The sequence below is a fragment of the Phoenix dactylifera genome, chromosome 9 (genome assembly GCF_051530095.1).
Source record: "Phoenix dactylifera cultivar Ajwa chromosome 9, Ajwa_hap1_PhDact_Kaust_v1.1, whole genome shotgun sequence".
Classification (NCBI taxonomy): Eukaryota; Viridiplantae; Streptophyta; class Magnoliopsida; order Arecales; family Arecaceae; genus Phoenix; species Phoenix dactylifera.
The window spans coordinates 33,236,785-33,263,107 of NC_143198.1; the positions used below are offsets into that span (position 1 = coordinate 33,236,785).

Here is a 26,323-nt window from a genome sequence, read left to right on the forward strand (position 1 = left end):
CACACGGCAGGTGACCGAGCAATCAAAAAACTATCATGCATCATATTTTTTTTGTCCTTGCCCGTGTTTTTCCAATTTTAAATACCACCATGTTCCATCTTTAAATCAAAGTTGCCTATGATCTTCAAATTTTTACCCATCTTTGTTTGTCTTCTCCCTTTATTAGCAAGAGATTTATATCCACGTAGCATTTGATTTTTTACTTTCTTGATCTTTTGTCTCAGGATTAGTTATTCTATTTTTTGATGGAGCTGGAATGGGAGAAGTGAATCTATAGGAAAACATAAAGAGCCAACAACCTCAAATGAAATCAATCTTGTAACACAAAGGACTCATTTGGTTTGCAAAAAGAATTTTTTTCTCATCAAAATATTTTTTCTGAGAATTTGATTTCGAAGAATACGATGCCTGAAAAAATAATTCTGGTATGTTTGGTTGATTATGAAAAGTGGCCATTATAGAGTGACTTATGTTTGGTTAAGCATCTATTTTTCTAAAAAAATTATATGAAATATCTATTATACATTTATACTCTTAATAAAGAAAAATGACTTATCAATTAATTTTGATGGCTTAATGATAGTTTTGGAAAACAAAAAGTATCTCAATTTCTAACCGATGAACAAGGAGCTTTTTTTATATCCTTCACGATTTTCTTTTATCCATGAAACATAAAAAATTTATTTTATAAAAATATTATTTTCTTATCTCTTTTCTTTTCTGAAAAAACATTCGAGTGCAAATAGCTAGTTTGTTTGGTGTTCTTCGTAGTAACGTGTGTTCTAAGAAACTCCCACGAAAGTTTAACGTAGGTACCGACAGGTTCGGCCATGGACTCTGATGCTTTGTGCCGCTTCCATTGCCCGGCTACGAAGTGTCCTAGAAATTGGCTGACCGAGTACTTTTGGGAAATTTTCCTGTGAAGTTCACTGGCCTAAAATTATGGTCAACGTTGGAAACTATAAAGAAAACCGATAGAAAGGAATGTTAATGAGATCGAACCATTCACTGACTGAAGAACCTATCAGAGCGAGGAACACCGTAATCTAAATGTGCCAACAGGATCATCACCATCAGCGTTTTACTCATGCACGCGTTTTATAGCCAACCAAACCAAGCGATCATCGATCCACTCATCAAATCCATTCTGGGCACCAGGTTTAGCTCCAGCACTGGTCGTACCATTCGACGGTCCGACGTAGTGATGGTCGCGTATCGCTCGCAGACGTGCGTGAGGCATACGCGACGTGTAATCACGCCGTTTGGAGCATCGATTTAACGGTGATCTGCGGTCGATGTTTCGTCCGACCATCAAATGGTCCGAGAGGTATCGGACCCAGCCCGGCCGGTCTCGCGAGCCGCACCGTTTTAAAGTGAGCCGGTGTCGGGAGTCGACCAGGCTCTGTCTTTTCGTCGTCGGCCGGCTTGGTTCGAAGGGTAGGGTTGCAGCCAGCCCAAAATATTATTTACCCCCTCGATCGCTCTGGGTCGCTGATCTCTGAAGGGCGAGTCCTTCTCTAGACTCCCATCGTCTTCTCTACCCCCCTCCCACGCCCCCCCCCCCTCTCTCCCCGCTAGGGTTTTCTGCCGCGGTTCCGCCGGAGATGGGGTCCTCTCTCCCCCCAAAGGAGGCGAATCTATTCAAAGTCATCGTCGTAAGCTCCAAGGACTCCTCTGTCCTCTCTTTCCCTCACTTCCTTCCTTGATTCTTTCTAGTTCGATTCAATCCGCATCGGTACGTTCTTGTCGCAATTGTAAGCCTTATCTGTTTTCAGGGAGTTGCTTCGAGGTAGTGTTTCTGACGGTTTCGATGCTAGGTTATTTGTTTCTTTGATAGAAAATCGGTTTCTTGAAGCTTCCCCGATTCTTGATTGCCACGAGTGTGAAAAGAATGAGTTCTTTTTTAGTTTGAACTGGATTTTTGAGATGGTTGTGATGCATTTCACAAAGTTGATGAGTTTTTGTTGATTCTTGGCATGCTTGAGCTCTAGGTAGAATCTTCTGCAGCAATTGGCGCCTGATATAGCTCTCGAATGTTTATATTCCTATCATGGCTCCGTTTTGATTTCTTCTGCTTGATTGGGGTATGTCTTGAGCTGAGGACCGAGATAGGTACCTTTCATAGTGAGGATCTCGTTGCAAGAATCTTGTTTGAACGTATTTAATTCTGAATCGAAATTGGTCTTTCCTCATGAAATATAAAGATACACTGTCAGGGGTTGCTTTCAAAATTGTTTGCAGTCAATTTACTGAAAGTAATGACAGAGCACCTACCACATGGCTGGCGGTTTGCCTGTCCATTATGCCTTTGCATCCTTGAAAAATCTTTGTTGGTATTGCATGCCTATCTTTTGGGCGAAGTACTATGAGATATAAAAAAACAAAGAAGTGTTTTTGCTGATCATTAACGCCTGGAAGTTTTACTTAAGAATGCTCCATTGGCTGCAAAATTCAATCTTCAAAGGGAGAATTTAGTTAATACGCTTTGCATGCATTGCTATTGTCAATGACAAGGATATACTGCAAAGAATTTCATGTAGTGGGTCCTGTGCTACTAATTCTGACTATGAGAAGGATTCATGCACTACCATTTTTCCCAAATGAATGCATTCTCTCCCCCTGCAGTTGAGAATTTTTATGTGGAAAACACCCAAAATTTCTTTTTTTTTAATTTTACTAAATTGTTTTTCTACATGGAGCAGGTGCTACAACCTGCTCTTTCTTGACCATTAATTTCTTTTGGTATTACTTTGTGAACATTTTACATCTTAGTCATCTTTTCCTCCTTGCTGGAAAATTATCATGGCACTTTGTTAATTGCTTCTAGTAGCAGTTCCAGATATCCATTCAACTTTCATTTCTTTTCTAAAGCATCTTGTTACCTTCACAATTGCTTTGTCTCAAAGCGAGAAAACTTGCACGAACAGGCGAAGTGTGTGACGAGTACTACAATTATCATCAGTGCTATTTTGCTGACATTTAGTATATCGGTCCTAAATTCTGGTCGGTGACAAGTTTTACTACCTAAACAGCCCTCAATATAAAATTAAGGAAAAACAGTCCTTTTGCAGCCTTTGAATCCAGTCACCAATCAAAATCCCTAACTGGAAAAAGTTTATGATAGAATGACTGAATTTCTGACACAATCCATACCCATGGGTAGTTTAATGTTTCTTATATTCATCCATGTCATTATATTTTCTTCCCTTCTAAATAGATCAAAGTACTTAATCTACCTAGTTGGAGGGGGATAGGCACAGCAAATGACCTCCAAAAAGCAACAACATACTGAAAATACAAACAGAGATACATAAGCCTATATTAAGAAAATAGTCAGCAAAAAGCCATTCAACAATAGTAGACCCTACAAGCTTGGCTGAAGTCGTCCTTTCCACAATATCAGTTCTAATATCTGTTGGAAATTTTATGGTGATATGGGGGTTTTATTTGCAGACTACAAGCTATGATGTATGCCATGAATTTTGGATTGGAAAAGTTGGTGGAGTGAATTCTGAAAATGCATTAAAATAATGTTTTATTTGGTTCATAAGGACTTTTATGTAACTTCAAAAAAAAAATTTGGATGCTACTTTCACCTTGTGCGCATATACATATTTAACAGTGAAATCTGCAAATTTGATTGTGCAATTTCTCTTCTCTGGCTATATAAACAACTATAAAGAGTAACCACTATAAACCAGATTTGAGAACATCAATCAAATTTAGTTTATCTGCTAATTGTCTAGCAGTTTATGTATACACGCATATACATATGTATTTTTTTTTCTTTTTCTAATGCAGAAATCTTATGAAACCAAACAATACAAGAAGGGGCTGAAGGCTGCAGATGCCGTATTGAAAAAGTTTCCTGAACATGGAGGTATGCTTATAATTGGCATACGGAAAAAAAATATTTTTTGCCACTTCTAGTTTCTGAGATATATTGGGTGCATATCTTTTTTTTTTTTACCTCTTTATTCAGTAATTTCAGTGTTGTTCTCGATACATTAAAGCCTTGCAGTATGTTTTGGCTTATTTGATTCAGAAAATTCTGTTAAAGTTGTTGAAACTTTTATAAGTTTTTTTTGGCAGAATTTTATTCTAATGTCATGAAAAAGAAATAGAATGTTCTGTGCAATATACTCTTTTAATATTGGGAATTCCTGTTGTTTTTTGTAATTGAAGTTAACTTGTTAATTGCTATAATTAATTTACTAAGTACATCAATATATCACACAACTTCCTATGTTGTCCCTCCATCAATGTCCTCTTCTGGTACTTCTGTGTGGTTCAATATCTCTTACAGATCAAAGATCAAGAACACATTAAACTTGAAAATCTTTGTTCTAAAGATTGTTTCTTTAGTTTCTATTATTCGGTGGTTAAATTCTTTTATATGTGTTTAACAAATGATTGCCAATAAACAGTTGGCTTTTTATAGAATATTCCATCACCTCAAAATTGACTGTGATGCTTTGCAAACATGTAAATGCGATATATAAACACACAAGTTTGAGTCCTTTCTGAAATTTAAGGAGAGTCTACTTAATAAATAAGGTTACGAAATGGAAAACGTACAGCTGGTTCATCTCCAAATAGAAATTAGATATGTTTGTTAGTAGGGGTGGAAATATTTGATGTCATCTGGGGGAAGATATCCTAGTGGTTGCGAAAGAAGGAATGAATGTGTGTGAAATTTTAAAGGATCAAGGTGGTTTGTTGTAGTTCAAGTGTTAGCGGGTTTTAGGCCTGATTTATTCATGATTTAGGAGGTTAAATGCAGATTTAGGTTTCATTTAAATGGACTAGGGAGGTTAACTATTAAGCGATCATGGGATTCTGTTTTGACATATTATTTATTTGTAGGTAGGCCTGTTCACTAAGCTATACTCGACTTTAAAGGTGGCCTAGGAGTGTCTGGCTGCTCAGTTTTGGCAGTCACTTCAAATCATAAAAAAGAAATGTATGGGCTGGCCAAACACGCGAGGGAAAGAGGAAAAGGGAAATTTGGTTCTACTCAGAAGGGGAAATAGGGAGGCATCCAAAAGCAACTGAACCAAGTGGATTCCACTTCTGGTGTCTGAATTAACTACCGCACCTTTCCACTTTCAAACTGTGAGATTCAGATGTTAAAAGTTATTCTTTGTTTCTTCTCAGTAGGAGGTTGAGTAAAATGCAGTCCAACTCCTAGTCTCTGGTTATGAAATAAGAAGTGGAATTTTATAGTATCAGTTAGATGTGGGTTGTTTGATTTTCTAAGTTACAGATGCTTGAGTGATCCAGACAAATCTGAAACTGGTTTTCAGAAATGGTATGGTTGATTCGTCAGCTGTGAACGGCTTTGCATTGGCTGGCATTTTCTTAACTGGCTGCTGGCTCTTTTATTCGTTGGAACTACTATGTGATGCCCATGTGAGCTGAAATATTATGATACGCTTCGGTTGCTTAAATTTTGTGTTTGCTTATCGTTTAGGAGTGTTATTGAAGTAGTTGGGCCATATAGATAGCATGATGTTTGTGTACCATTTCTGTGCTGCAACTATGTTAGTGCTAAAAGCTTATGAAAACTGCACGCAAATCTTTGATGGAGGGTTTCAATCAATCTTTCAAGACTTCGAAACTAAGTTGTCTTGTTTTTTGATATCATGTTAACTTCTTTGAATATTCTTGATGTATTCCAAGTGCTTAAAGTATCTTCCTTTACACTCTTTGCTCATCCTTTTATGCATTAAACAAAACCATAAATTATGAATCTGAGATTTCATATCATCACCAGTTGTGACCATTTATGCTGACATTTAATTGGGAGCTTCTCAGTGGAATTTCGGTGTAAAATGTTTTCATCATTAATGCAACTTCATTGATGCATTCTGTTTTTTCTCTGCTACTAGAAACCTTGTCGATGAAGGGATTGACGTTGAACTGCATGGATCGAAAATCCGAAGCATATGAACTTGTTCGCCGTGGCCTCAAGGTTCATTTCTTGTTTTGTTGACTCAGTAAAGAAGTTCCTTTTTTGATGTATTCTATTTTCAATGAAACATCTCTTGTGGTAATTCTTTCACCTATTTGCAGAATGATCTTAAAAGTCACGTGTGTTGGCATGTTTATGGTCTGCTCTATCGATCAGACAGAGAATACAGAGAAGCAATAAAATGCTATAGAAATGCTTTGAAGATTGATCCTGACAATATTGAAATTCTGCGAGACTTATCACTCTTACAGGTGGATATGGGATGGCTGACTTTGTTATTGTTTCCTTGTATGGAATTTTTGTTTAGTAAGAGGAATTTTCATTTCATCAAATGAATGCTATATTGCTTTTTTGCATTGCATCTTCATTGTGATTCTCCATATTGTAATATATAACTTTACCAAAACTCATAGCCTTTCATGATATGACTTTAGAAATCACAATTTTTGACCGTTTATTTTTTTGTTGTTCATCAGGTCAATACACAACAGTAATGTTCTAACTTGTCCTTTATCTATAACTAATACCCTGTTCACTTCCTCCATAACTTATTACATATTGTCTTGGCGTAGCAGAATCCCAATATTACAGATAGATTTGTTCAAATACCTATTGTATTGATATTTCTGTTAATCCATCCTTTTCATTTATGCAGGCTCAAATGCGGGATCATACAGGGTTTATTGAAACCAGACAACAACTTCTGACATTGAAACCAAATCATCGAATGAACTGGATTGGATTTGCTGTTTCTCATCACTTGAGTTCCAAGTAAGTCTTATTTCTTGTATCATCTTTCTGATTATTGAGCAAAATCATTGGTTCAAGTTACATTATCACTTGGCCATCTCTTCTTTATAGGTTGAGTGAAACATTGATATTTGGTTTCCATTATGAATTGAGTCACCAAGTATACTTTTTTTTTAAAAAAAAATGTTCTGCTAGAAATTTAGTATCATGCGCAAGTCATTTTCTTGTTTTTTAGGATGATGTAAAATTATTACAGGTGGTAGATTTGAGTGAGAGGGACACATAAACAATACCTCTCATTGATTTCCTATTTACATAATTGGAGAGCCTTGCTGTAACTATTTAAGCTTATATTTGCAAGCAGCATAATCAAAGAAATGGGGATCAACAACAGATTGCACAAAGACGAGAAATGTGACCATCAAAACATTAGCTCAGTACACCTTAGAAATGAATAACGCATTTCCATAATTACAATTTTAACTTTTTTCAGGTTTCAGTCCATCTGTGCTGGATCAAATTTTATAATCTTCAACTGTTTTTTTTATCCTTCCAGACTGTCTATGGAACCGCATGTAGGATCAGTTCTGATGCTTTATCTTTTTTGCTATGACACATGGATGGTTGTGTTCATACTTTTGTTACTCCATGATGAATCTGTGATTGCGATTTTGGTTTTCTGCTTGGTCACAAGCTAGCTCCACAGAGAGGTACAGAGCAAAAGATAATTATAAATAACAAAAAACACTCTATAAATAACTATTTAAAGTTTTAAACACTATATAAATCGAGGTATGCTGAGCCAGCCCATATCGGCCGGTTCAGCACGTACCGTACCGGTCCAGAAAGCCCGTATCAGCCGGTACAAGAGCAAATCGACACCGGCTGTCATAGAGTGGCATTTAATGCAATGCACCCGCACGCGCTCCCATGCGGTTGTAGGCAACAGACGGTTCGGTATCATTCCGAACCGATACCGTACCGGTCTGGTAGGCCACCGGCCTACCGGTACCAGTACAGCGGACCTTGATATAAATAGTTATTTGTGATCTAGTTTTAGGGAAATATTTATTGCCCTTGGCAGTAGCTCCTGCGTTTTAAGAATTTTGACATTGTTCCATCAAGTATGGCATGATAAATGCCTTGTTTCATTTTTTTCCATGTTTTTTACCATCACCATTTAACATTATGGGATATGAAATTGCCCGCCGAACTGTCCTTTTAAATTAGAATATTACAAATGTGAAGTTGCTTCTGTTTCTGTCATTGAAATTCTCTTCAAGGTAGCAGAGATGTTTTGGACTTTATCTTTTGATATGTGAGCTGGTTGCTTTCTGGAGCCATAATTCAATGTAAGTAGTAGAAATAAGTACCTCAGATCATCTAGATGGCAATTTTGTTTGCCCAGTCCTATACTTAGTTTTTGATGTAATTTGTGGAATTTTATGTAGACCCAGCAGTGTCCGTAAATTCTTTTTTTCAGCAGGAATGAGATCACCTTTTTCATGGGTTCTGTAAGACCTGAAGTCAATTCATTGGTGATCCCTTGTATCTTCTCCGGTTTCAACCTTCCTCCACTCTTGCACTTTACATTCGAAAGCTTGCCTGAATCTTGCAAGGCCATTGCTTAATGCTGTGTAAAAGTACTGAGAATCTTAAAAAATACATACATGACAAGCAGATTAGATCAAATTATTTTTGATCTGGTTGAAATTTTTAGTAGAAGGCGGGCCTTGGCACAATCGTTAGGTTGCTCCATTGTGACTTGGGTGTCATGGGTTTGAAATACAGAAACGGACTCTTTGCACACCGGGGCAAGGCTGCCTACATCTGACCCTCCCCATACCCCACAGTGGTAGAAGCATCGTGCGCTAGAATGCCTTTTTTTGAATTGTAACTTGTTTAAATATCATTTTAATAAAGATCAGGAATGCCTTTTTTTCGCTTTCATGAATAATTCTATATGTGAAAACACTTTGTGGTGCTGGTGGAGATCAAATTCATTAAAAATGTGTCTATTATTATTCAGCAACACTATTAACCACATTTACTTTCTTGTTTTAATCATTATAAACATGAAAACCATGGAAGGTTTATTTATTGCATTTTCTTGTTGGGCTGATATATTGGATCGATTTTATAGGAGTTCTTACAATGTTTCAAATCCTCTTAAAGAGCAATACTAATGCATGCAGTGATATATATCTTAGCTTCCATATTTATTGCATCGTTAACTTGCTTGACATGTCTTGTTTACCTAGCACAATCTACTTGAAGAACTTTTGTTTCATACTGTTTTTTGTTCTTCATTTATCCCATATATGCGCTAGCCTAGCACCCATTTATGAAGCTTGCGTGAACTTACTTTGATGTTCTTCTTTATCATCCCCTCTCTTTCCCTACCCACTTAGGGCTCGTTTGGTTCGCGGGAAAAGGAGGAGGAAAAGTGTAGTCAACGGGAAAGTAATGAGATGCCTCTTGTTTGGTTGGAGTTTTCAAAGAAGAGAGATGGAAAAGTTGCATTCCCATGGGAATATGATTCCCACATTTCATGGAAAAGTCTTTCCCATGAGAAACATGAGAAAGTTACTTTCCCATGAGGCGAGAATCACTCCATCTTTGTTTTTTCCCAAAAAGACCCTTCAGCATTAAAGAGGCATTAAAGACCTAATTTTTATGAAGGGTATAATAGGAATTACACATAACTTTTTCAGAAAAGTAGGTGGTCAACCAAACATAAGCCCTCTGGAAATCTATCACTTTTCTATGTTTAACCAAACATGCCAAAAGTACATTCCCAGGCATTCTCTTTCTAGGAATCTTCTTTCCAGAAATCATATTTCTAGGAGGAAAAATGCTTCCCGCGAACCAAACGAGGCTTTAAGGAGAATAAACTTGGAACCTAGCATCCCCGGTAATGCATACTACTACTCCTATGTTGTTAGTATTCATACCACTAATGGTAATAGCTGACTTGCAGTCTTGTTTTTGTGCTGTCCTGATACCGAGGTTGTAATGGTAAGGATGGTAGAATATCTTCTATGTGTAATAAACTTCTTATTTTACCATCTATACCACATGTACACGTCACCTTAGAAGTAAATTTTGATCATTAATGATTGTTGACATCTTTTCTTCATTGTAGAATATATTACTGTACTTGATTTTTTATTCTTATTATGCATGTATTTTAGTGTTTCAAAGGCGATAGATATCTTAGAGGCTTATGAAGGGACACTAGAAGATGATTATCCTCCAGACAACGAGCGCTATGAACATGGCGAAATGCTCTTGTATAAGGTAATTAATATGTTATTATTTACTGTTGTTTTTTTAGGATGTAACTTCAAGACCTCCATATATTTTGCTATAACTTCTCGTTGTTTTCTTTTCTTTTACAAAAGAAATTGATGGCACAACTAATAATTCCCACTTTATCATAAGCACTCTAGCATTTTGTTATGAGCAAGATTTTAGCTATTAGCATAGTGCACCAGTGTGATGTCGTGAAAAAAGGCTACATCATCATTGTTCTAGTTCTTGGAAAGAACTTGAAATGCTTTTGTTTACTGCACATTGAAATAAATTTTTTGCTTATTGCACATGGAAAATTTGATCTGCAAATAGATACAGTAGTTAAACCATATATCAAATTATTTAGATCTTTCTCACGATCAACTAGCATGAACCATGGTATCTTACAGGAAAAAATGGTGAATGCTAATGTTTGAAACACTACTTATTCATCTTGGGAATAAAAAAGTAGTCGTATTTATGTGGCTTATGTAGTTCAAAGTGGGTTAGGCTTGTGAGAATCTCTGATGGATTCAAAGGGAACTTTAAACATTAGGAGAACCACATGCTCCATGAGTAGGTCATATCTGACGCATTTAGAATCACATAACTTTGGTGATTACGGCGAAATTCGTGAAAAATAAAGAGTATGTTGAGAGTTAGTTAATGAGGATCACCTTAAGGAACTAATTCAATAGAAACTCCAAGCTTTGGTTAGGGGAGCTGGATATTGTTCAGTCTGTTAGAGTAAGGATTTTTAAGAATGATTTAGAAGGGCAAGATATGTTGGCATGGGCAAAATTATCATACTATTCTTTAAAATTATGAGAGCTTTGGTTGTTAATATACATGATTTAGATCAAGGTCTATCGAACCTATACTGGGGCTTGTACTGGTTGGCAACTAGTTTAGTACGGTACGAGTTTGTATTGTAGTGTGCTGGAGCGTACCAAAACAACGAGAGGGAGGGGGAGAGGGAGAACGAGAGCAAGGAAGAGAGAGAGAGGGAGGGATAGGGAGAGGGAGGGAGGGAGAGAGGCCAAGGAGCTTTGAGCCATCGATGGGGAGCTTCGAGAGCTTCAGATCCAGCGATAGGGATTGAGAGAGATAGAGGGAGGGGGAGAGAGAGAGAAATTGAGCGATCAAGGCTTCAAATAGGGGATTAGGGCATTCACATAACTCACCACAGGCATTGAACAAGATTGGAGTGCTGTTGCCGTCGTCCCGGTCACCGGACTCATGGGGATTAGGTATTCAAACATGACCGAGCAACCAAGGCTTCAAACAAGGGATTAGGGATTCGAACATGGCCGGTCTTTTATAACCTGTTTCGACCGTGCTGGTAACCAACTGGTCTAGTTTGGTACGCCGCAAACTGGACGGTTTAGCATGATTTGGCTTACCCTGATTTGGACCATATGTTCATGTTAATTTAGAAGAATTAAAGTTAACCTGTGATGACTAACATACTAAATTATGAAGTTAAAAGTTGAGGATGGTGCGAACATTCTTTCTTGACAAGTGGCTCTGATCTTAAATAACCAGAGACTTATTGTAAAATGGAATTAACTCTAGATAGGAAAGAATGGCAAAGATAGATTTGCGAAGCTGGCTCTCACCAATGGAATGTGGTTCTCCTTTTGGTTTGGTGCTCAACTAGATAGTTGATTTAGCAGTGCGACCATACTTTTATGACTCTAATAATTCAGGAAGCTGGTTTTACTTCAGGCTGAGATAATGAACAAGAAATGTCTTTATTTATTTGGTTTATGAATCTTTTGCTTATATAAATTTGTAGGTCTTTTGCTGAAAGTTACAGTCAAGGAACACCTTGATTTTTACACCTCTGGATATCTATATATTGCATGACAATCTTTCATTCCGAGAAGTTTTTAACCTTTTAAGTTGATTAATGCATCTTTTTTTTCATGCTTAAGACACAGTTTTCCAAGAATTTTTCACTGTCTATTAGTAGATTGTCACGTGCATGTTCAATGCTATCTATATCTGTGCTCTGTTTTTTGTTTTTAGCCTTTATATTGATATGGAGATTTCTTATGTCTTCACTAAGTTATCTTGTGGATTTTGTGCTTGCACTTAAAAGTAATTTAATGCAGATATCTTTGTTAGAGGAACGTGGGTTGCTCAAAAAAGCGCTTGAGGAAATGCACAAGAAAGAGGCCAAAATTGTAGGTGCATTCATTATGTTACTTAAGTTGTTGAATATGTAATGCTGTGTGGACCAAATGTGTTTAACAGAAAAGACAACATTATGTAGATAGGTGCCTAATTTTATATTAGTCATTACACTTGCAGCAAAAAGCAGTTGCTTCTGCATATTCTCATTATCTGCTTTCTTGTTAATACGACTTTCTTGCTAATGTCTCATCAGGTTGACAAATTAGCATACAGGGAACAAATGGCATCTATACTAGTGAAACTTGGTTGCCTAGAGGAAGGAGAGAAAATATATAGGTCCCTGCTCTTTATGAATTCCGACAATTATAGGTAAGTTGTTTGGTTATTTCTCACTTCAGGTTGAGATGAGCTTTTATAATCTGAATGGGAGAAATTTTTTGATTTTTCACAAAATTGTTGATATTGTAAAATATTTTTATTTGTACTCATCATGCAGAATAATATTTTTTTTGCATTTTTTAATTTTATAAAAGTTGAGCAATTTTGAATTGCCTACTAAATGCCTTTAGCGGTCTAGCTATTTGCGTCACTGATTGATCCTGCTGTGGGTATTCTTAGATTCTTTTCTTATTGCGGCTAATCTTCATGTAAAAGCAGGTTAAACCTTTAAGTTTATCTGCAAGATTTTCACTGTTGCTTGTAGTTTCTTTTCCTATCAGAAACAAAATTGTCAATGACACTTCCAATTTCTCTTTCTTATGCTTTTTAATGATTTTAGTTGGGGTATCATGTATGACCGCATTGCCTTATTATTAATTGGAAGTCTGGAACATTGTATTTTTTTTTTGCTGTGACATGCTCTTCAAATATTTACCTTAAACATCATCATAGTGGGAGGATTGACCGAATCAAATTGTGTAACTAATTGTGTGAACATAAATCATATATGTTTGACCTGTTTTTCCATCGTGCCAATTGGATATGTAGATACTGTTTGTTCAGTACTTGTACAGGTTTTTTCTTCTTTATTGATCAAACTAGTTAAAGAATACAGTTAGCTGGTAATTGAGAAATTTGCAAAGTGGGCATATCAGATTTAAAGAATACATGGATAACACACCTGGTATATTGGTTCCAATAAGACAGCAATGCTCTGAAGGAAAGTATTTTGTTTAACGACCAGCAAACAACCGATTATGATGAGTATTACATTGTGTGAAATTTGTGTAGTGCAATCACCTCAAAGGTACTTTAGAACCAAGTGGATAAATGTGCTGTTTGATAAACATTTTTGTGTGGGTCAGTCCAGTCAGTAATCTGCCTTCAATGGTTGGCTTTACGCGACATGACATATGTCTATATGAAGAGTCAGCTCATTCCATGGCTGGTTTTTGTCATATTTTCACCTCTAGGGAGAAGGGAAACCTGTACAATGGTCTTGCAATGCTCTTTTTAGCACCTGGTGCTCTAGCTTAAAAAGTTTTATCAGTTGCAACAGTTTCAGTAGCTCTAGTTTAGTTGTTATATACATGTGCATGATATTGCGACATGAAGTTGAACTGTCGAAGGACTAAAGTTGCTAGCTTTAAGTCTACAAAAATAATCAAGCAGGGCGTAAGTCATAACTTGACTGATTGTTGTTACTTATTTTATTCAGGTACTTTATAGGCCTGCAAAAATGCCTTGGTTTATATTCTGAAAAAGGTCAATATACATCTGATGAAATTGAAAGATTAGATGCATTTTATAAATCACTTAAGGAGCAATACAGTTGGTCATCTGCTGTTAAGGTAAACTGTTCTTCCTTATTATCTTTAGCCCAGGATCCTGGTCTCATTTTATGTGCTGTTTATTCTGTGTTAAATCATACTTGTTTCAACTTTAAAAGATCATTTTTGGTACATAGTGGAGAGTTCTGTCCAATCTATTTAATGTGACTGCCTATCATGGTTGTTGATTGTAAATTCATGATTTGAGATCAAAATTTTTGGTCATTATTTTTGGGGGATTAAATATTCAATCAAAGCAACAACTTATTTAGACCACGTTCTTTAATTATCAACTTGTTTAGTTTGAAGCGAGTGAGAATCATATAGGGTATTCTTATCAAAAGGAAAAGCTCAAAGCATGCCTTGTTGAGCATGTAATAGTATACAACTGGATTCAGACTCTTGATCCAAAGAATGGCTACCTCTGACAATGATCTGGTGCTATATTTAGGTAATAGCTTCAAACTTATTAATAGCATAGAAAAAATGATCAACTGTACAAAGAAAATATGGAATAAATTTGACACTTTGTTTTCTCCCCATCATTTGAAGGCGTTAGAACCATGCAGGAAGATAGGCATAACTTTACTTAATAGGAATACTTTGTGGTTGTCGTAATTCAATACTTTGTGCTTGTTACCGTTATCAGTCATGTTCTAGAACTTAAATTATAGGTCTTCAATTGGGAGTTTGTGGGGGCAATGTATGCATGACTATTACGAGCAAAGTAGTGAATGCATAAGGATAAGGGGCTCTGGTTTTTATAGTCTGTCATTTTCGGCATTTTCTTAAACCGGTTAGGTGAGCCTCTCATTTGAGCAACACATGTTTTTTCCTTTAATCTATACTACTGTTTTCCATATCATGCCTGTCTTTCAATCTGGGTAATATTCTACTTATAATTACTACAATATTTAGTGTCTTTTTTTTTTCTTTGCTCAGCGAATACCACTTGATTTTTTAGAAGGCGACAACTTTCGGGAGGCAGCAGACTGCTATGTTAGGCCTCTATTAACTAAGGTAATACGGATTTTTTTCTCCCATAAACTTATTGTAGTTGTATGCACTGTTTTGTGCTGGATTATGCTTCTTTGTGAGCTGTGTATTTCTCATCATTTCACTTTCTATTAAACATATGGTAAACAATTATAGCTGACACAGTTATTTTTCTTATACTCATTCAGGGGGTTCCTTCACTGTTCTCTGATCTTAGCCCCTTGTACGACCACCCTGGCAAGGTTTGCTGATTTGTTTGTCATGCAGCATAAAGTATTAAACACATTTCTTTTTCAAGATTATAGATTGTGTAAAGGAAACTTAATGTGCGAAACTTCTGAACCCTCTTGGCAGGCATGCATTCTTGAGGAGTTATTTCTTCAGCTGGAAGATTCAATTAGAATGACAGGATCCTTTCCTGGAAGGTAATCCTGGGACTGCTGTTATGTCGTGGTGTTTTGGAATCATTGTGAACTTACATTTTAAACTAACTTCTAAAGTTTGAATGGAATGGTAGAACCATATCATGTTGAGTTGTTTTAGTTGGGACCCTGGAAGGTATCATATTGTTCAATTAAACTAGCCACAAATGTCTAGATTGAATGAACTGCAAACTATTTAATAATTGTTTAGTCATACATGGTTAATTATAATGTTGTATGATTCGTCCAAGCCATCTTTGTCTTTCTAACATGCCAAGGGAGTCAGTATGAGTTTGTTGCATGTATTTGAATGTCCTCTACTCCAATGAAAAGATAGGCCCTAAAATTTGAGAGGAAGCAACTATGAAATTTGGTTGAATTTTATAATTGATGGTGCTATTAAATTCAATCAGATGCGTTGGGTTGCTGCTTATATTTAGTTAGTTCAACATCCTCTCAGATCCTATCACTTCAAAATTTTGCCCCAGAATGATTACAAACTATAGATGTTTTTAGATCATTTGGTAGTAGCAAACTTTTTGATTGCATGCAGCAAGAGCTATAGTAGAGCTGACCAATTTAATTTACAAATGATAACTCGTAAAGGGAAGGCTTTGGAAAAAGAGAGGATGGGGACCATGATATTTATTGAAGCAGCGAGAGAAAAGTTAGGAAGGTTCCTACGATGGATCACCTGTTCTGAAACAAGCACAAATGTTGAGGTGTGGTTGACGAGGTTCATTTAAATGGTTCTGATTGTTATGACATTTATAACAGCCAGTAGTGTGAATACTTTTTCTGTATTCTTTGTTCTCTTCTTAAAATGGATCCTGATTGATTGTCAAGCCCAAGGTGTTTCTTGCTTAACCGTGGTCCATTTACTATGTTGTTGAAATTACTGCTTAATCACTGCAAATTCTGTTATATTCCTTTCAGGTACATATGTTTAATCTGCACTGCAGTTAAAGTTTAAATTGGCAAAAATGATCTAATTCTTATTCTGATCTTAGGACACGAAAGGAGCCTCCTTCAACTCTTGTGTGGACTTTGCTTTTGGTTTCCCAGGTTTGGCTTTTGCGACTTTGTGGCTTTTAACTATATTTTTTACTACAAATTATGTAGTGCATATTCTTCAGCTGTCATCTAGGCCATTGTATTTGGTGCAGCACTTTGACAGGCGGGGTCAACATGCTATTGCACTGGCTAAAATTGATGAGGCTATTGAACACACTCCAACCGTGATTGATTTATATTCGGTCAAGGTTTGTCACCTATCTTTGAGTTATTGATCTTTCTCAAAATTATTGACCATTCTTGACTATGTAATGCTTTGCAGTATTTTCTGAATGAGTAGTACCATGTGCAAGCATCTTTATTCAGTTAAATCTGTTCTGGTCGTATAGTTGTTATATTTCTGTTCTAAATCCTGCATGGTGCATACGCTTTAATAAAACGACGACTCCTGCATCTGCATTTATAAGAAAATTCAAATGTTCTTAAACTTATCATGCTTGTTCTGTGCTACCTGAATATGCTGATTTTACAAGTTTATGCCACTTCTTTACTTTTGACCTTCCTCCTTGCCCCAATTTCAAATATGTAATCCCTTCATTTCTTTCCCATCTCACTACACTAGTCTCCTAAATCACTAAGCTACTTTTCTTTGACATCATTTTCAGATTTCTTCTTTGCCTTTTATGTTATCTGATAAAAATGGGGATTTTTCATACCAGAACTAACTCTTAAGTTCTAATTTCCTCTCTTTTTTCGAAAAAAATAAAATTCAATTGGCATCAGACATGTTCTGCAAGGTATTTAAGCAGAACTGATTAAGAACCATCAACAAATGAGGTTTGACCATTACATCTTATATCTCCTTTGATCATCATGGTTCAGTTCATCTGAATTCGTCTGAGCTACTACTTGAGTGTTTCTATGTTTGACTTCTTATTGATCATGAATTGTTTAATTTCAACAAGCTTGAGAAGTAAGGATCATTGAAGTCTGGCAATTGTAGTATACTACTAAATGGTAAAGTCCTTGGTCATGTGCTTGTATAACAAGTGTAATGATGTTAAGCTCCTTAAATTTAAAAAATAAATCAATCATCTTCTACATTAACATACTATCGTTCTGTTTACAGGGAAGAATATTAAAACATGCAGGTGATTTAGCTGCTGCTGCTTCTTTGGCAGATGAAGCTAGGTCTATGGATCTTGCTGACCGTTACTTAAACAGTGAATGTGTCATGCGTATGCTTCAAGCTGATCAGGTAAATTAAAAGATCCAAAAACTGGACTTCTCCTGCGTTCAACAATGCTTATTGTACAGCCTGTATTTTTTTCGTATCCGAAACTAAGTTTTCTTGGAGTCTTTGTTTGGTGAAGGTTGGGTTAGCAGAGAAGACAGCTGTGTTATTTACCAAGGATGGAGATCAGCACAATAACTTGCATGACATGCAGTGCATGTGGTGTGTTTTTGTTACCCTCTGTCTTTAAGTTTTAAGCATTTTCATTTATGCTATTTTTATATGATTCATGCATTGTGGGAAGGTATGAACTTGCTTCTGGTGAGAGTTACTTTCGCCAAGGTGATCTTGGGCGAGCTCTGAAAAAGTTCTTGGCTGTTGAGAAGCATTATGCAGACATGACTGAGGACCAATTTGACTTCCATTCTTATTGTCTACGTAAAATGACTCTGCGTGCTTATGTGTCAATGCTGAAGTTTCAAGATAAGTTGCATTCACATGAGTACTTTCATAAAGCTGCAGCAGGAGTTATCAGGTGAAGCTGCCGTTTTGTATATTTTGGATATTTATTTAACTAAATTATTGAATTTATCCTGCAATCTTGTTCACTGTAATCTTGAGTATTAGCAATAAAATTTTTACTAATATTTGGATCAATGCTGTCTTATTTATCTACAAGTGTAGTCTGATTTGATTTAGTTATACACTTATACTATGTGCTTGTTTCTTAATCAGTTCTCTTCTTCCCTTTTTTTTTTTCTGTTTTTTGAGAATACGGTGGTTATTCACCACCACTCAGGTTTGAACCTGAGACCTCGCATTTGGAGAGGATGGCAACGACCAGCTGAGATAACAGTTGTTGGTAACCAGTTCTGCATGCTTGAAAATAATTCTTTCCCCTGATGTTGGCTGCCCTGTTTTCATCCATTCCCTTGTATATTAGCTGCATGTCGTCTTGCCATGTTTAATATCTCTATGAAGCATTGGTCTTGCTTCACATTCTTATTTTCTTTCTAAGCATTTAATCTCATTGCTTGTATTTTCCTTCTACTGGGTGTTTGGTTCTTGGTATAGCTTTTAAAATGTATGATGTGCTGAAATTTGGATTACAAAAACAACAGGGGGCATGATTTTCCTGTTCAAGATCTTTAGGAAGTTGCTGGAAATTTTCTACCGTTTGTTCTCTAAGAATTTAAATGTTGAATGTAACAGAAGTGCTGAAGCTCACTGGAGTCATTTATTATGCTATATGATACTGGAAGTTGAATGACGGATTAATTCCTACTTTGCTTTAAAGAAACGACTTCAGTTAGCTTGTGCTATACTGTTTTGTGGTTTTTTGTGTACATCTGTCTTTTCATGCAACTTTTAGAAAAAGTGATTAATTATATATTACTTGCATAAGTGTAGATGCTATATGAAGTTGCATGATTTTCCAATCAGAGCAACAACAGAAGAGGGTGATGAAATGTCAAGGTTGCCTCCTTCACAAAGAAAGAAACTGAGACAAAAACAAAAAAAAGCTGAAGCTCGTGCAAAAAAAGTACTCTCATTACTTCTTTTTTCCATCTTAAAAATTTGACAATTTAGATGTTTTCCATGATAATATCCTCAATATCTTTCAGGAGGCTGACGAAAAAACTGAGGAGGAAACTTCTTCCAGCACATCAAAACCTGGCAAGCGACAACATACCAGATCAGTTGATGTAGATCCTCATGGGGAAAAGTTATTGCAGGTAATTGTTTAATTTGGATTTTGTGTTAATCCGAGTCCTGTGTTTTATCACTCTTGCTGAAAAACCCCTCCAACCCCTTCTTTTGTGTGCACTCGAATATATAAACTCTCTCTGTGGTATGAAATGTCTCATATCTCTGGACCAGCAGCCAGTTTTTCTGAACATACATACAGTTGTTGAGGCAGTTGTTACTCAAATTATCATGTTAAGCAACTTTCAAGTGGTTGGCACCACACAGTTATCATCTGAATAAGTGTGTTGATATGTTATTTTGTAAGGCAGGTTGAGGATCCATTATTGGAAGCTACAAAGTATTTGAAGTTGCTCCAAAATAACTCAGCAAGCTCGTTGGAAACACATATACTTTCTTTCGAGCTAAACATGAGAAAACAAAAGATTTTGCTTGCTTTTCAGGTAACTCCATATTCAACAGCAAATGCTGTATTCTCATTTACGCCACCCAGTTTAGCTAGAATGTTTTTCTTGGGTTTTACATTCCTTGATACTTGACACCTGTTCAAGATATATGTGATGTGTGTGCATGCAGTCAATTAGTTAATCATCTAATTCTCTTTAGGCCTTGATATTTATGCATCTTCCAAATGCTTGGAAATATGGTTAGTTTTATTTAGATAGTTTCAGGTATTTTCCTAGTTACGTGTTGAAATGAACTAAGAAAAGAAGTATTCCATGTCTGTTATTGTACAATTGAATATAACCTGAGTCATCTATATACATGACTCAGTCAATGTGACGGAAAAAAGCAAAATTCAGGTGTCAAAACAGCTGAAATAGCTAGTCTCAGCTGTAATCTTGGATCTTTGCAAGTACTGACCAAACTTAAATTTGTGGTCATGAGTAAAACAGAAGCCCTGAATTAGGTTCATTTGCTTAATGTGCTTGAGTTCCATGAGGCTTGTCTCCTGTTGTATCAAACATGCAAAGTCATTGGTGCACTTTTCATATCTTCAATTACATTAACTGAGGCCTTACTTTATGTGCTTGTATAACTACTTATCTTTTATCTCTTTTATCTTAATGCTTTTATATTTTCAGGCTGTCAAGCAGCTGCTTAAGTTGGATGAGAATAATCCTGATTGCCACAGGTGTTTGGTATGTCACCCTGAAAGTTTCAACATGCCTAAAGCCAAGTGCTCTGGTTATTTCCATGGCTTATCTGGACATGCTTTTTCACAGATAAGATTCTTTCATAAAGTTAGCAGCTTTCCTGCCCCAGTGACAGACTCAGCGATACTAATTTGGAATGTCTTAGAAGCAGAACTACCAAACATAAGGTTACCACGGCATGCCGTGCACCCCACCCGCGCACCCCCCCCCCCCCCCCCCCCCTCTCTCTCCTCTTCCTTTTTTCCCCAAATTTACATGGTTCTTAGAGGTCTTTTCTTTTGCAGTCAGTTGCACGGCAAGTCACTTAATGTAATTAACCAATCTTTCCTTGAGAAGCACAAAGGTTTTGTTCTCGCTCTTTATGTGTTTTCTTAAATTAAAATCCATAGTGGTGTTGATTCAAGTTGTATGGGCCAACAGATTCTTTGATGCATAGAGCTGCAGCTGCAGAAATGCTACTTGTTCTGGAGCCAGAAAAGAAGCTTGAGGCAATTAAGCTAATTGAAGATTCGCCAAACAAACTGGCACCAGTGTAAGGTTCTCCTGATTTGTGAATAGTCATATATTCAGCATACATTCTGCAAATTTTGAAGCAAAAATGAAATGGTCCTTCAATTCACGTTAGGAATGGAGCGCTAGGTCCAGTCAGGGAATGGAAACTTGAAGACTGTATTGCAGTCCACAAATTGCTCAAAACAGTCTTTATCGATGAAAATGCTGCTTCCAGTAAGTGCCTTTACTGCATCAAGTTCACATTAAGCCTTTTATATTTGTGCTGCAGCATTTTTAAAATCATAGGAGTTTGATTTACAAGGTACAGAATATCTTTCTACCATTTGCTTTATTATATTTTCTTCCTCTGTAGGATGGAAAGCACGATGTGCAGAATATTTTCCATACTCGACATATTTTGGAGGCTGCAGGAGCTCAGCTGTTGCTTTTTCTGTAAATCACAACGTGCAGAATGCACCAGAAAATGGAGTTCTGGCCTATCAAGAAACTAAAAGCGAAGAATCTCACTCGTTGAATGGAAAATTGCAGGCCTTCAAGGACCTTACCATTTAATAGTATAGCATGTTCTTTTGGGCTAACACGTGCACTGGAGTTTAGAGGAGCTTGATTGATACACAGAGCAAGAGTTGCACATGTAGAATCCTGCTGCGCATGGGGAAGAAACAGAAGAATGCTCTCACAAGAGCACTGCTCTGGGACTTGTGTCAGCACATTGCAGTAAGGGATGCAATTGATTTGAGACCAACATCTCAAGTGGCTCTGTGTATCACTCATTAGCCGGTTAATTGTATTATTAGTTCTCATCTTGAACATGGTGGAAGGGAATCTTTACCTTTCATCATTCAATCAGCTAATGGTGATGGTGAGTTAAAGTAGCTGGGAGCTTGTTATGCCTGCAGGCTGAGCGGTCTGCCTGCTCTTAAGCATGATACTCTTTAAGCAGTGGGTTGATGGTAATTGTCTGGTTGTATTCAGCTCTTCTTATGGACCACCATATCTGTGTAATCTGTGTTGCCGTTCAATTAAAAATTTTGGCAAGAACTTTTTTTTGCTGTATTAGTAATTTGGTCTTCAAAGATGAAAAAATGTCAAATCTGAGCTTTAAATGACAAGTCATGCATTCATCATTCCTTTGGACCATTTTATTATTACATGGGGGTGGCAAATGGCAATGCCTGGATTGTATATATGATTTGTTGGATCTATAGCACTGAAGATGGAATGACTAGCCTGAGTTTCGTGTGTGATATCTTTTCTTTTTTCCGATAATACGTGTGAAATCTTTTCAACATCAGGTGCATGAACTAGAATTCTCAGGGTGTTTTTTTTTTTGGTACAATTCTCATGGTGTTTGCGGTGAATAATTCCTCCAACACAGAGAAATTGATATAGTCTTGTTGCATTGAACCTGCCTTTTTTTTTTTTTGTTGTTATTTGTTAGGGCAGGTGACTCATACCTGACGAGTACGAATGCACCCAATAAAGTCAGTATTCTGCCAATTTTTTTTGATGTCCTGTTACTTTTGCTTGCACTCTCTTCCAAAGTGCGTGTTTTTTAAACATTTGTCTTATAACGGTAAGAAAAGGAAAGCCCTTTGCCGTGGGGACAATATTGTTTTGTTTCCAGTGTAAGTACATATTGGGATTCGGGACAACTAATATGATGCCTGCGTAGGGGAATATTTTAAGATATTCTTTTGGGCACTTTGAATCTTGATGTCAATGGTGTGGATTGCCAGTCTTAATGTTTCATCTTTATAATTTGAATACAGGGCATAAATGCCTGGGAATCATTAAGGTTCAATGGCAGAATAAGGGTATCAAAGAGGACCCGACTGTTTGTCCTCGAAGCCAGGTTCAATTCTGTGAAGGAGTAGAAGTGGCTTGGTTTTAACTTTATCTGATCACATTGAGCAAGGATCCATTTGAGAGTGCAGAAGTGTTTCCTCTCTTGCATCATGTCAAGGTATTAAAACCTTATGATAAAGAAACCATAAGATGTTTAAGAAATCTTAGTGTTTTGACTCCAATTTCAACCATGCAACCTCAAGAAGCAAAACCACTCAATGAGCATGGCATGGTGCCACTTCTTGTTCAAATAAATTTCTATTCCTGCTTGTATTTACGCTTTACAAATTAATTTTAAATTTGGTTGAGCAGCAAACAGCTGTGTGTGTATGAATCTGGCAAGTGACCGCACCCCTTAGTTGCATAATGTGCATGAAATTTCTTTTTTTTTTCAACAAGGAAGTTCGCTATAAATGATTCAATCTTCAAATCGACTGCCATGTGCAAGGAATAGTTATGCAGGCATATCATTGACAAAGGCAGGCAGAATGGATTTAACCTCTCCATAAAGAACCACTTGGAGAGGTCATGAAGCTTCATGCTGTTCACATACTTTACCTGATATCGGCAAAAGAGCAAATAGTATCCAAGACAAACAAACCTATGGTTCGAGACCAGAAGACTATATTTCAATAGTCTGAGCACTTCAAAGAGGCAGCAAAGATGATGCAACCAAAAATAAAACTAAACGAGAATAAAACAAAAGGAACCTTACATTGTCACTACTATCCGCAACAGCTGGAACCTTCTTCTTTCGACCTACACATGCATGCTTATTTCGCACTTATGAAAATATTTGATATGGATTTGTCAATGAAGGTCATAGAAGATTCTAATAAGGAAGGTGATTCAGATTTTGATTAAAGGGTCTTAAAAGCATAGGAGGCTGGATGGAAAAGACCAAATAGAAATAATGAGAAGGATCTAAGAAAGCAAGCAAGGGAGGCGAACATGAGTCAAGATTGAAATGAGTGCAGAAAAATTCAATCGACATGCCAAATGAATAGGATAAGATTTGTGGATTACGTCCTAATAGCGACAACAAACAATAAACAACTCACAAGGTTAAAATCACAAGATAATACAACTGAAAGCTGAAATAAGTAGAGAATGAAATAAGATTAAATGATACCAACCACTAGATGGCATAAAGAAATCTTTACCCCTAAAAATAGAAATATATGCAAATGCATCATGACACAAAAGGCTGTGTTATATACAGAAGCATAAAAAGAATTTTTTCTCATTCATCTTGGAAAACTAAAAACCATTTACTGAAACTGAAAAAGTAAACGCTGGAAATGATTGATAACAGCATAAAGCCACTAGTTGCTCATATTATTAATGGAAAGCAAAGCACTAGTCGAAGGTGGATCTTCATCACAAGGAAACAAGCTATGTATGCTTCACAATGAGGCTGGGCCTGACAATTTCCATGAGGGAATGAATAGCCCAAATATTGCATATAATTTTCCATAATTCACTATTCCTCGACCTGATTAGTTGCTGGACCTTGAATCATGTCCTCAAGATCATAATTGAGTTTCTCCCATGGCCTCCTTACTACTTTAATGTTGGAGTGCAATATCTCAAAGATTAAAGAATAGAACTGTCTGGGATTCAAATTTTTTAGACATGTAAGCCACTTAAAGATGAAGCTGATAGCAGAATTTTGTCTGAAAAATCAAGTACAGTCCAATCAAAGGATTACTCGTATTGTCCAACCGGATGTCAGCGATAAACAAAAAAGAAAGAATTTTGAAATTAGTAAAGAGATGGAAAAGATCAGATATTTATACAGAAGAGCTTTCTCAATTCCTCTTGCTTGAGAAGCATATAACAAAGCTTCTTAGTGAACATAAAATCATGAACCTATCAGGCTCCAATTGCCATAAATCCTCGGACAAAGAAAATCCTAATACAGACCCAACTGTTGGCAGAAGAAAAAATTACGGAATTAAGTGAAGTTCAAAGGCAAAACTATTGTATCAATAAAAAAAATGACATATATTGACTTGATTCTGTCCAAAGGCAGGAAAAAAAGATCAACTCTAAGGGTATGTGATCATCAGGGCACTCAGTGCTGCCCCGAAATAATAAATAAATAAATAAATAAAACCCCGGAATAGATAGATAAATAAATAAAAGAATCCTCATTTTGATTCAAGAAACCATCCTAGCCGCAGGGTATGAACTTGCAAGCTGGAAAGATCATCCCCGTGAAGCAGAGAAGACATATGGTCACAAGATTCTGGGAGCACCACCGGAGAGGCCTCCATTTGATCTCTACGCTTGAGCTCTTCATTCTTTTCGAGGTCTGCGGCTCCTTGGACAGATCAAAGCTGGCGCCTTTCATCCTCAACTCCTGAATGGACCTCGTGAGGGCCCGCCCGTCGGCTCTCTCCCTCTGCAAATGCCTCGAGACCTTCCAATATCCGCAGATCTTTATCTGCACCGTACAAACCAAAACAAGCGAGGTGAGAAGGGACAAGCAGGAAGGGACCCACCAGTTCTTGCACGCCCTGCGATCCTCCGACTGGTTAACCGAGGAGGTGAAAAGGAGGGTGAGAGAGATTCCATGGAAGGCGAAGTAGAGGCAGCAGAGCTGGAAGGCCCCGCGCCTGATGGTCTCCAGCCGGGCCTCGATTGCTCCAATGCGGTGCCCATGGAGGTCTTCCTCCCTCTGCCAGAGCTTGAGGAGGAGAAGGTGGCCGGGGCTCTTGGAGATTTCGGTTAGGGGGTGGTGTTGGATCGCGCCAAGGGCGGCATCAGCAAAGAGGCTTTGCTTCTGGGGCTCGATATCGACTGGGATTTCGACGACATGGTTATCTCTTTGTTCTGCCATTGTAAGACTGGGAAGATGGAGGAAAAAACCAAGAAAGAATTGATATGGGGTTTTGGGAAAGTGAGAGAAACAGGGAAGATGGAAAAGGAAATTTGGTTGCCAGAAATGGTGGGGGTTTGGATTGGTCGGAGAAGAGGGGGGTTTAAAAAGTCGACCGTTGTTTGTCCTCGAAGCCAGGTTCAATTCTGTGAAGGAGTAGAAGTGAGCCGCTGGCTTGGTTGGGGCCCAAGTGTCTGGATTTGTGCGTGATGCGCATGCTTGTAGCTTATGGGCTATGGACCGGATGCAATTAAGCCTAATTCATCTAGAAGGAACTTTATTTTGGCTAAGCTTTGATGCTGTGAATGGCGTGATCTTCCACCCTACATTAGGACCTGGACCCGTTCTACTATTGTTGTATTTTTAATCTTGGTCGATCCAGGCTCGAATAACTCGAGTAGATACATTTCTGAATACGTACAAGGCTCGTCTTTGACTCAACCCGTATACACAAAACTCAGTTCCATCGGAGACTTGGACATCAAAACTAGGACAGAGATGTGAGTCACAAAAAATGAGACCTGACTAAATCTGTAAAAATTAGCTTACAAAAAATGAGTCTAAGACTCTTAAGCTGAAGAGAGAGACGAGCTGATCTGACCACCAACCAGCTGCATTATGG

General features: G+C 37.2%; 2 protein-coding genes across 3 annotated transcripts; one reads left to right on the plus strand and one right to left on the minus strand.

Moving 5' to 3' along the window:
• The first annotated feature begins 1,386 nt into the window (after window positions 1-1,386).
• LOC103720943 (N-terminal acetyltransferase A complex auxiliary subunit NAA15-like) lies at window positions 1,387-22,096 on the plus strand. Of its 2 annotated transcripts, none has more exons than XM_008810923.6 (26): window positions 1,387-1,655; window positions 3,802-3,880; window positions 5,892-5,974; window positions 6,076-6,225; window positions 6,630-6,745; window positions 9,919-10,024; window positions 12,136-12,207; window positions 12,411-12,526; window positions 13,815-13,947; window positions 14,869-14,946; window positions 15,111-15,164; window positions 15,277-15,347; window positions 16,355-16,409; window positions 16,511-16,606; window positions 17,488-17,616; window positions 17,732-17,814; window positions 17,897-18,127; window positions 19,003-19,135; window positions 19,218-19,328; window positions 19,611-19,742; window positions 20,385-20,441; window positions 20,526-20,623; window positions 20,741-20,799; window positions 20,877-20,988; window positions 21,082-21,182; window positions 21,322-22,096. In XM_008810923.6, the coding sequence occupies exons 1-26, from the start codon at window positions 1,605-1,607 to the stop codon at window positions 21,519-21,521; spliced, it is 2,706 nt and encodes a 901-aa protein (XP_008809145.5). In that variant the 5' UTR covers window positions 1,387-1,604; the 3' UTR covers window positions 21,522-22,096. The 2 variants fall into 2 exon arrangements, 1 of the variants encoding a protein (XP_008809145.5); XR_015969168.2 differs by having other exon boundaries at window positions 1,398-1,655; window positions 20,877-20,993.
• Window positions 22,097-24,800: 2,704 nt separating this feature from the next.
• On the minus strand, window positions 24,801-25,809 carry LOC103720949 (uncharacterized). Its single transcript, XM_008810933.6, has one exon. The coding sequence runs from the start codon at window positions 25,660-25,662 to the stop codon at window positions 24,994-24,996; it is 669 nt and encodes a 222-aa protein (XP_008809155.2). The 5' UTR covers window positions 25,663-25,809; the 3' UTR covers window positions 24,801-24,993.
• Window positions 25,810-26,323: the final 514 nt, after the last annotated feature.

Coding starts and splice junctions, on each gene's coding strand:
- LOC103720943 (XM_008810923.6), top strand. CDS start 1,605: ATGGGGTCCTCTCTCCCCCCAAAGGAGGCGAATCTATTCAAAGTCATC. Junction 16,410..16,510: donor CTTTGCTTTTGGTTTCCCAG/GTTTGGCTTTTG, acceptor TATTTGGTGCAG/CACTTTGACAGGCGGGGTCA. Junction 19,329..19,610: donor ATGGGGAAAAGTTATTGCAG/GTAATTGTTTAA, acceptor TTTGTAAGGCAG/GTTGAGGATCCATTATTGGA.
- LOC103720949 (XM_008810933.6), bottom strand. CDS start 25,662: ATGGCAGAACAAAGAGATAACCATGTCGTCGAAATCCCAGTCGATATC.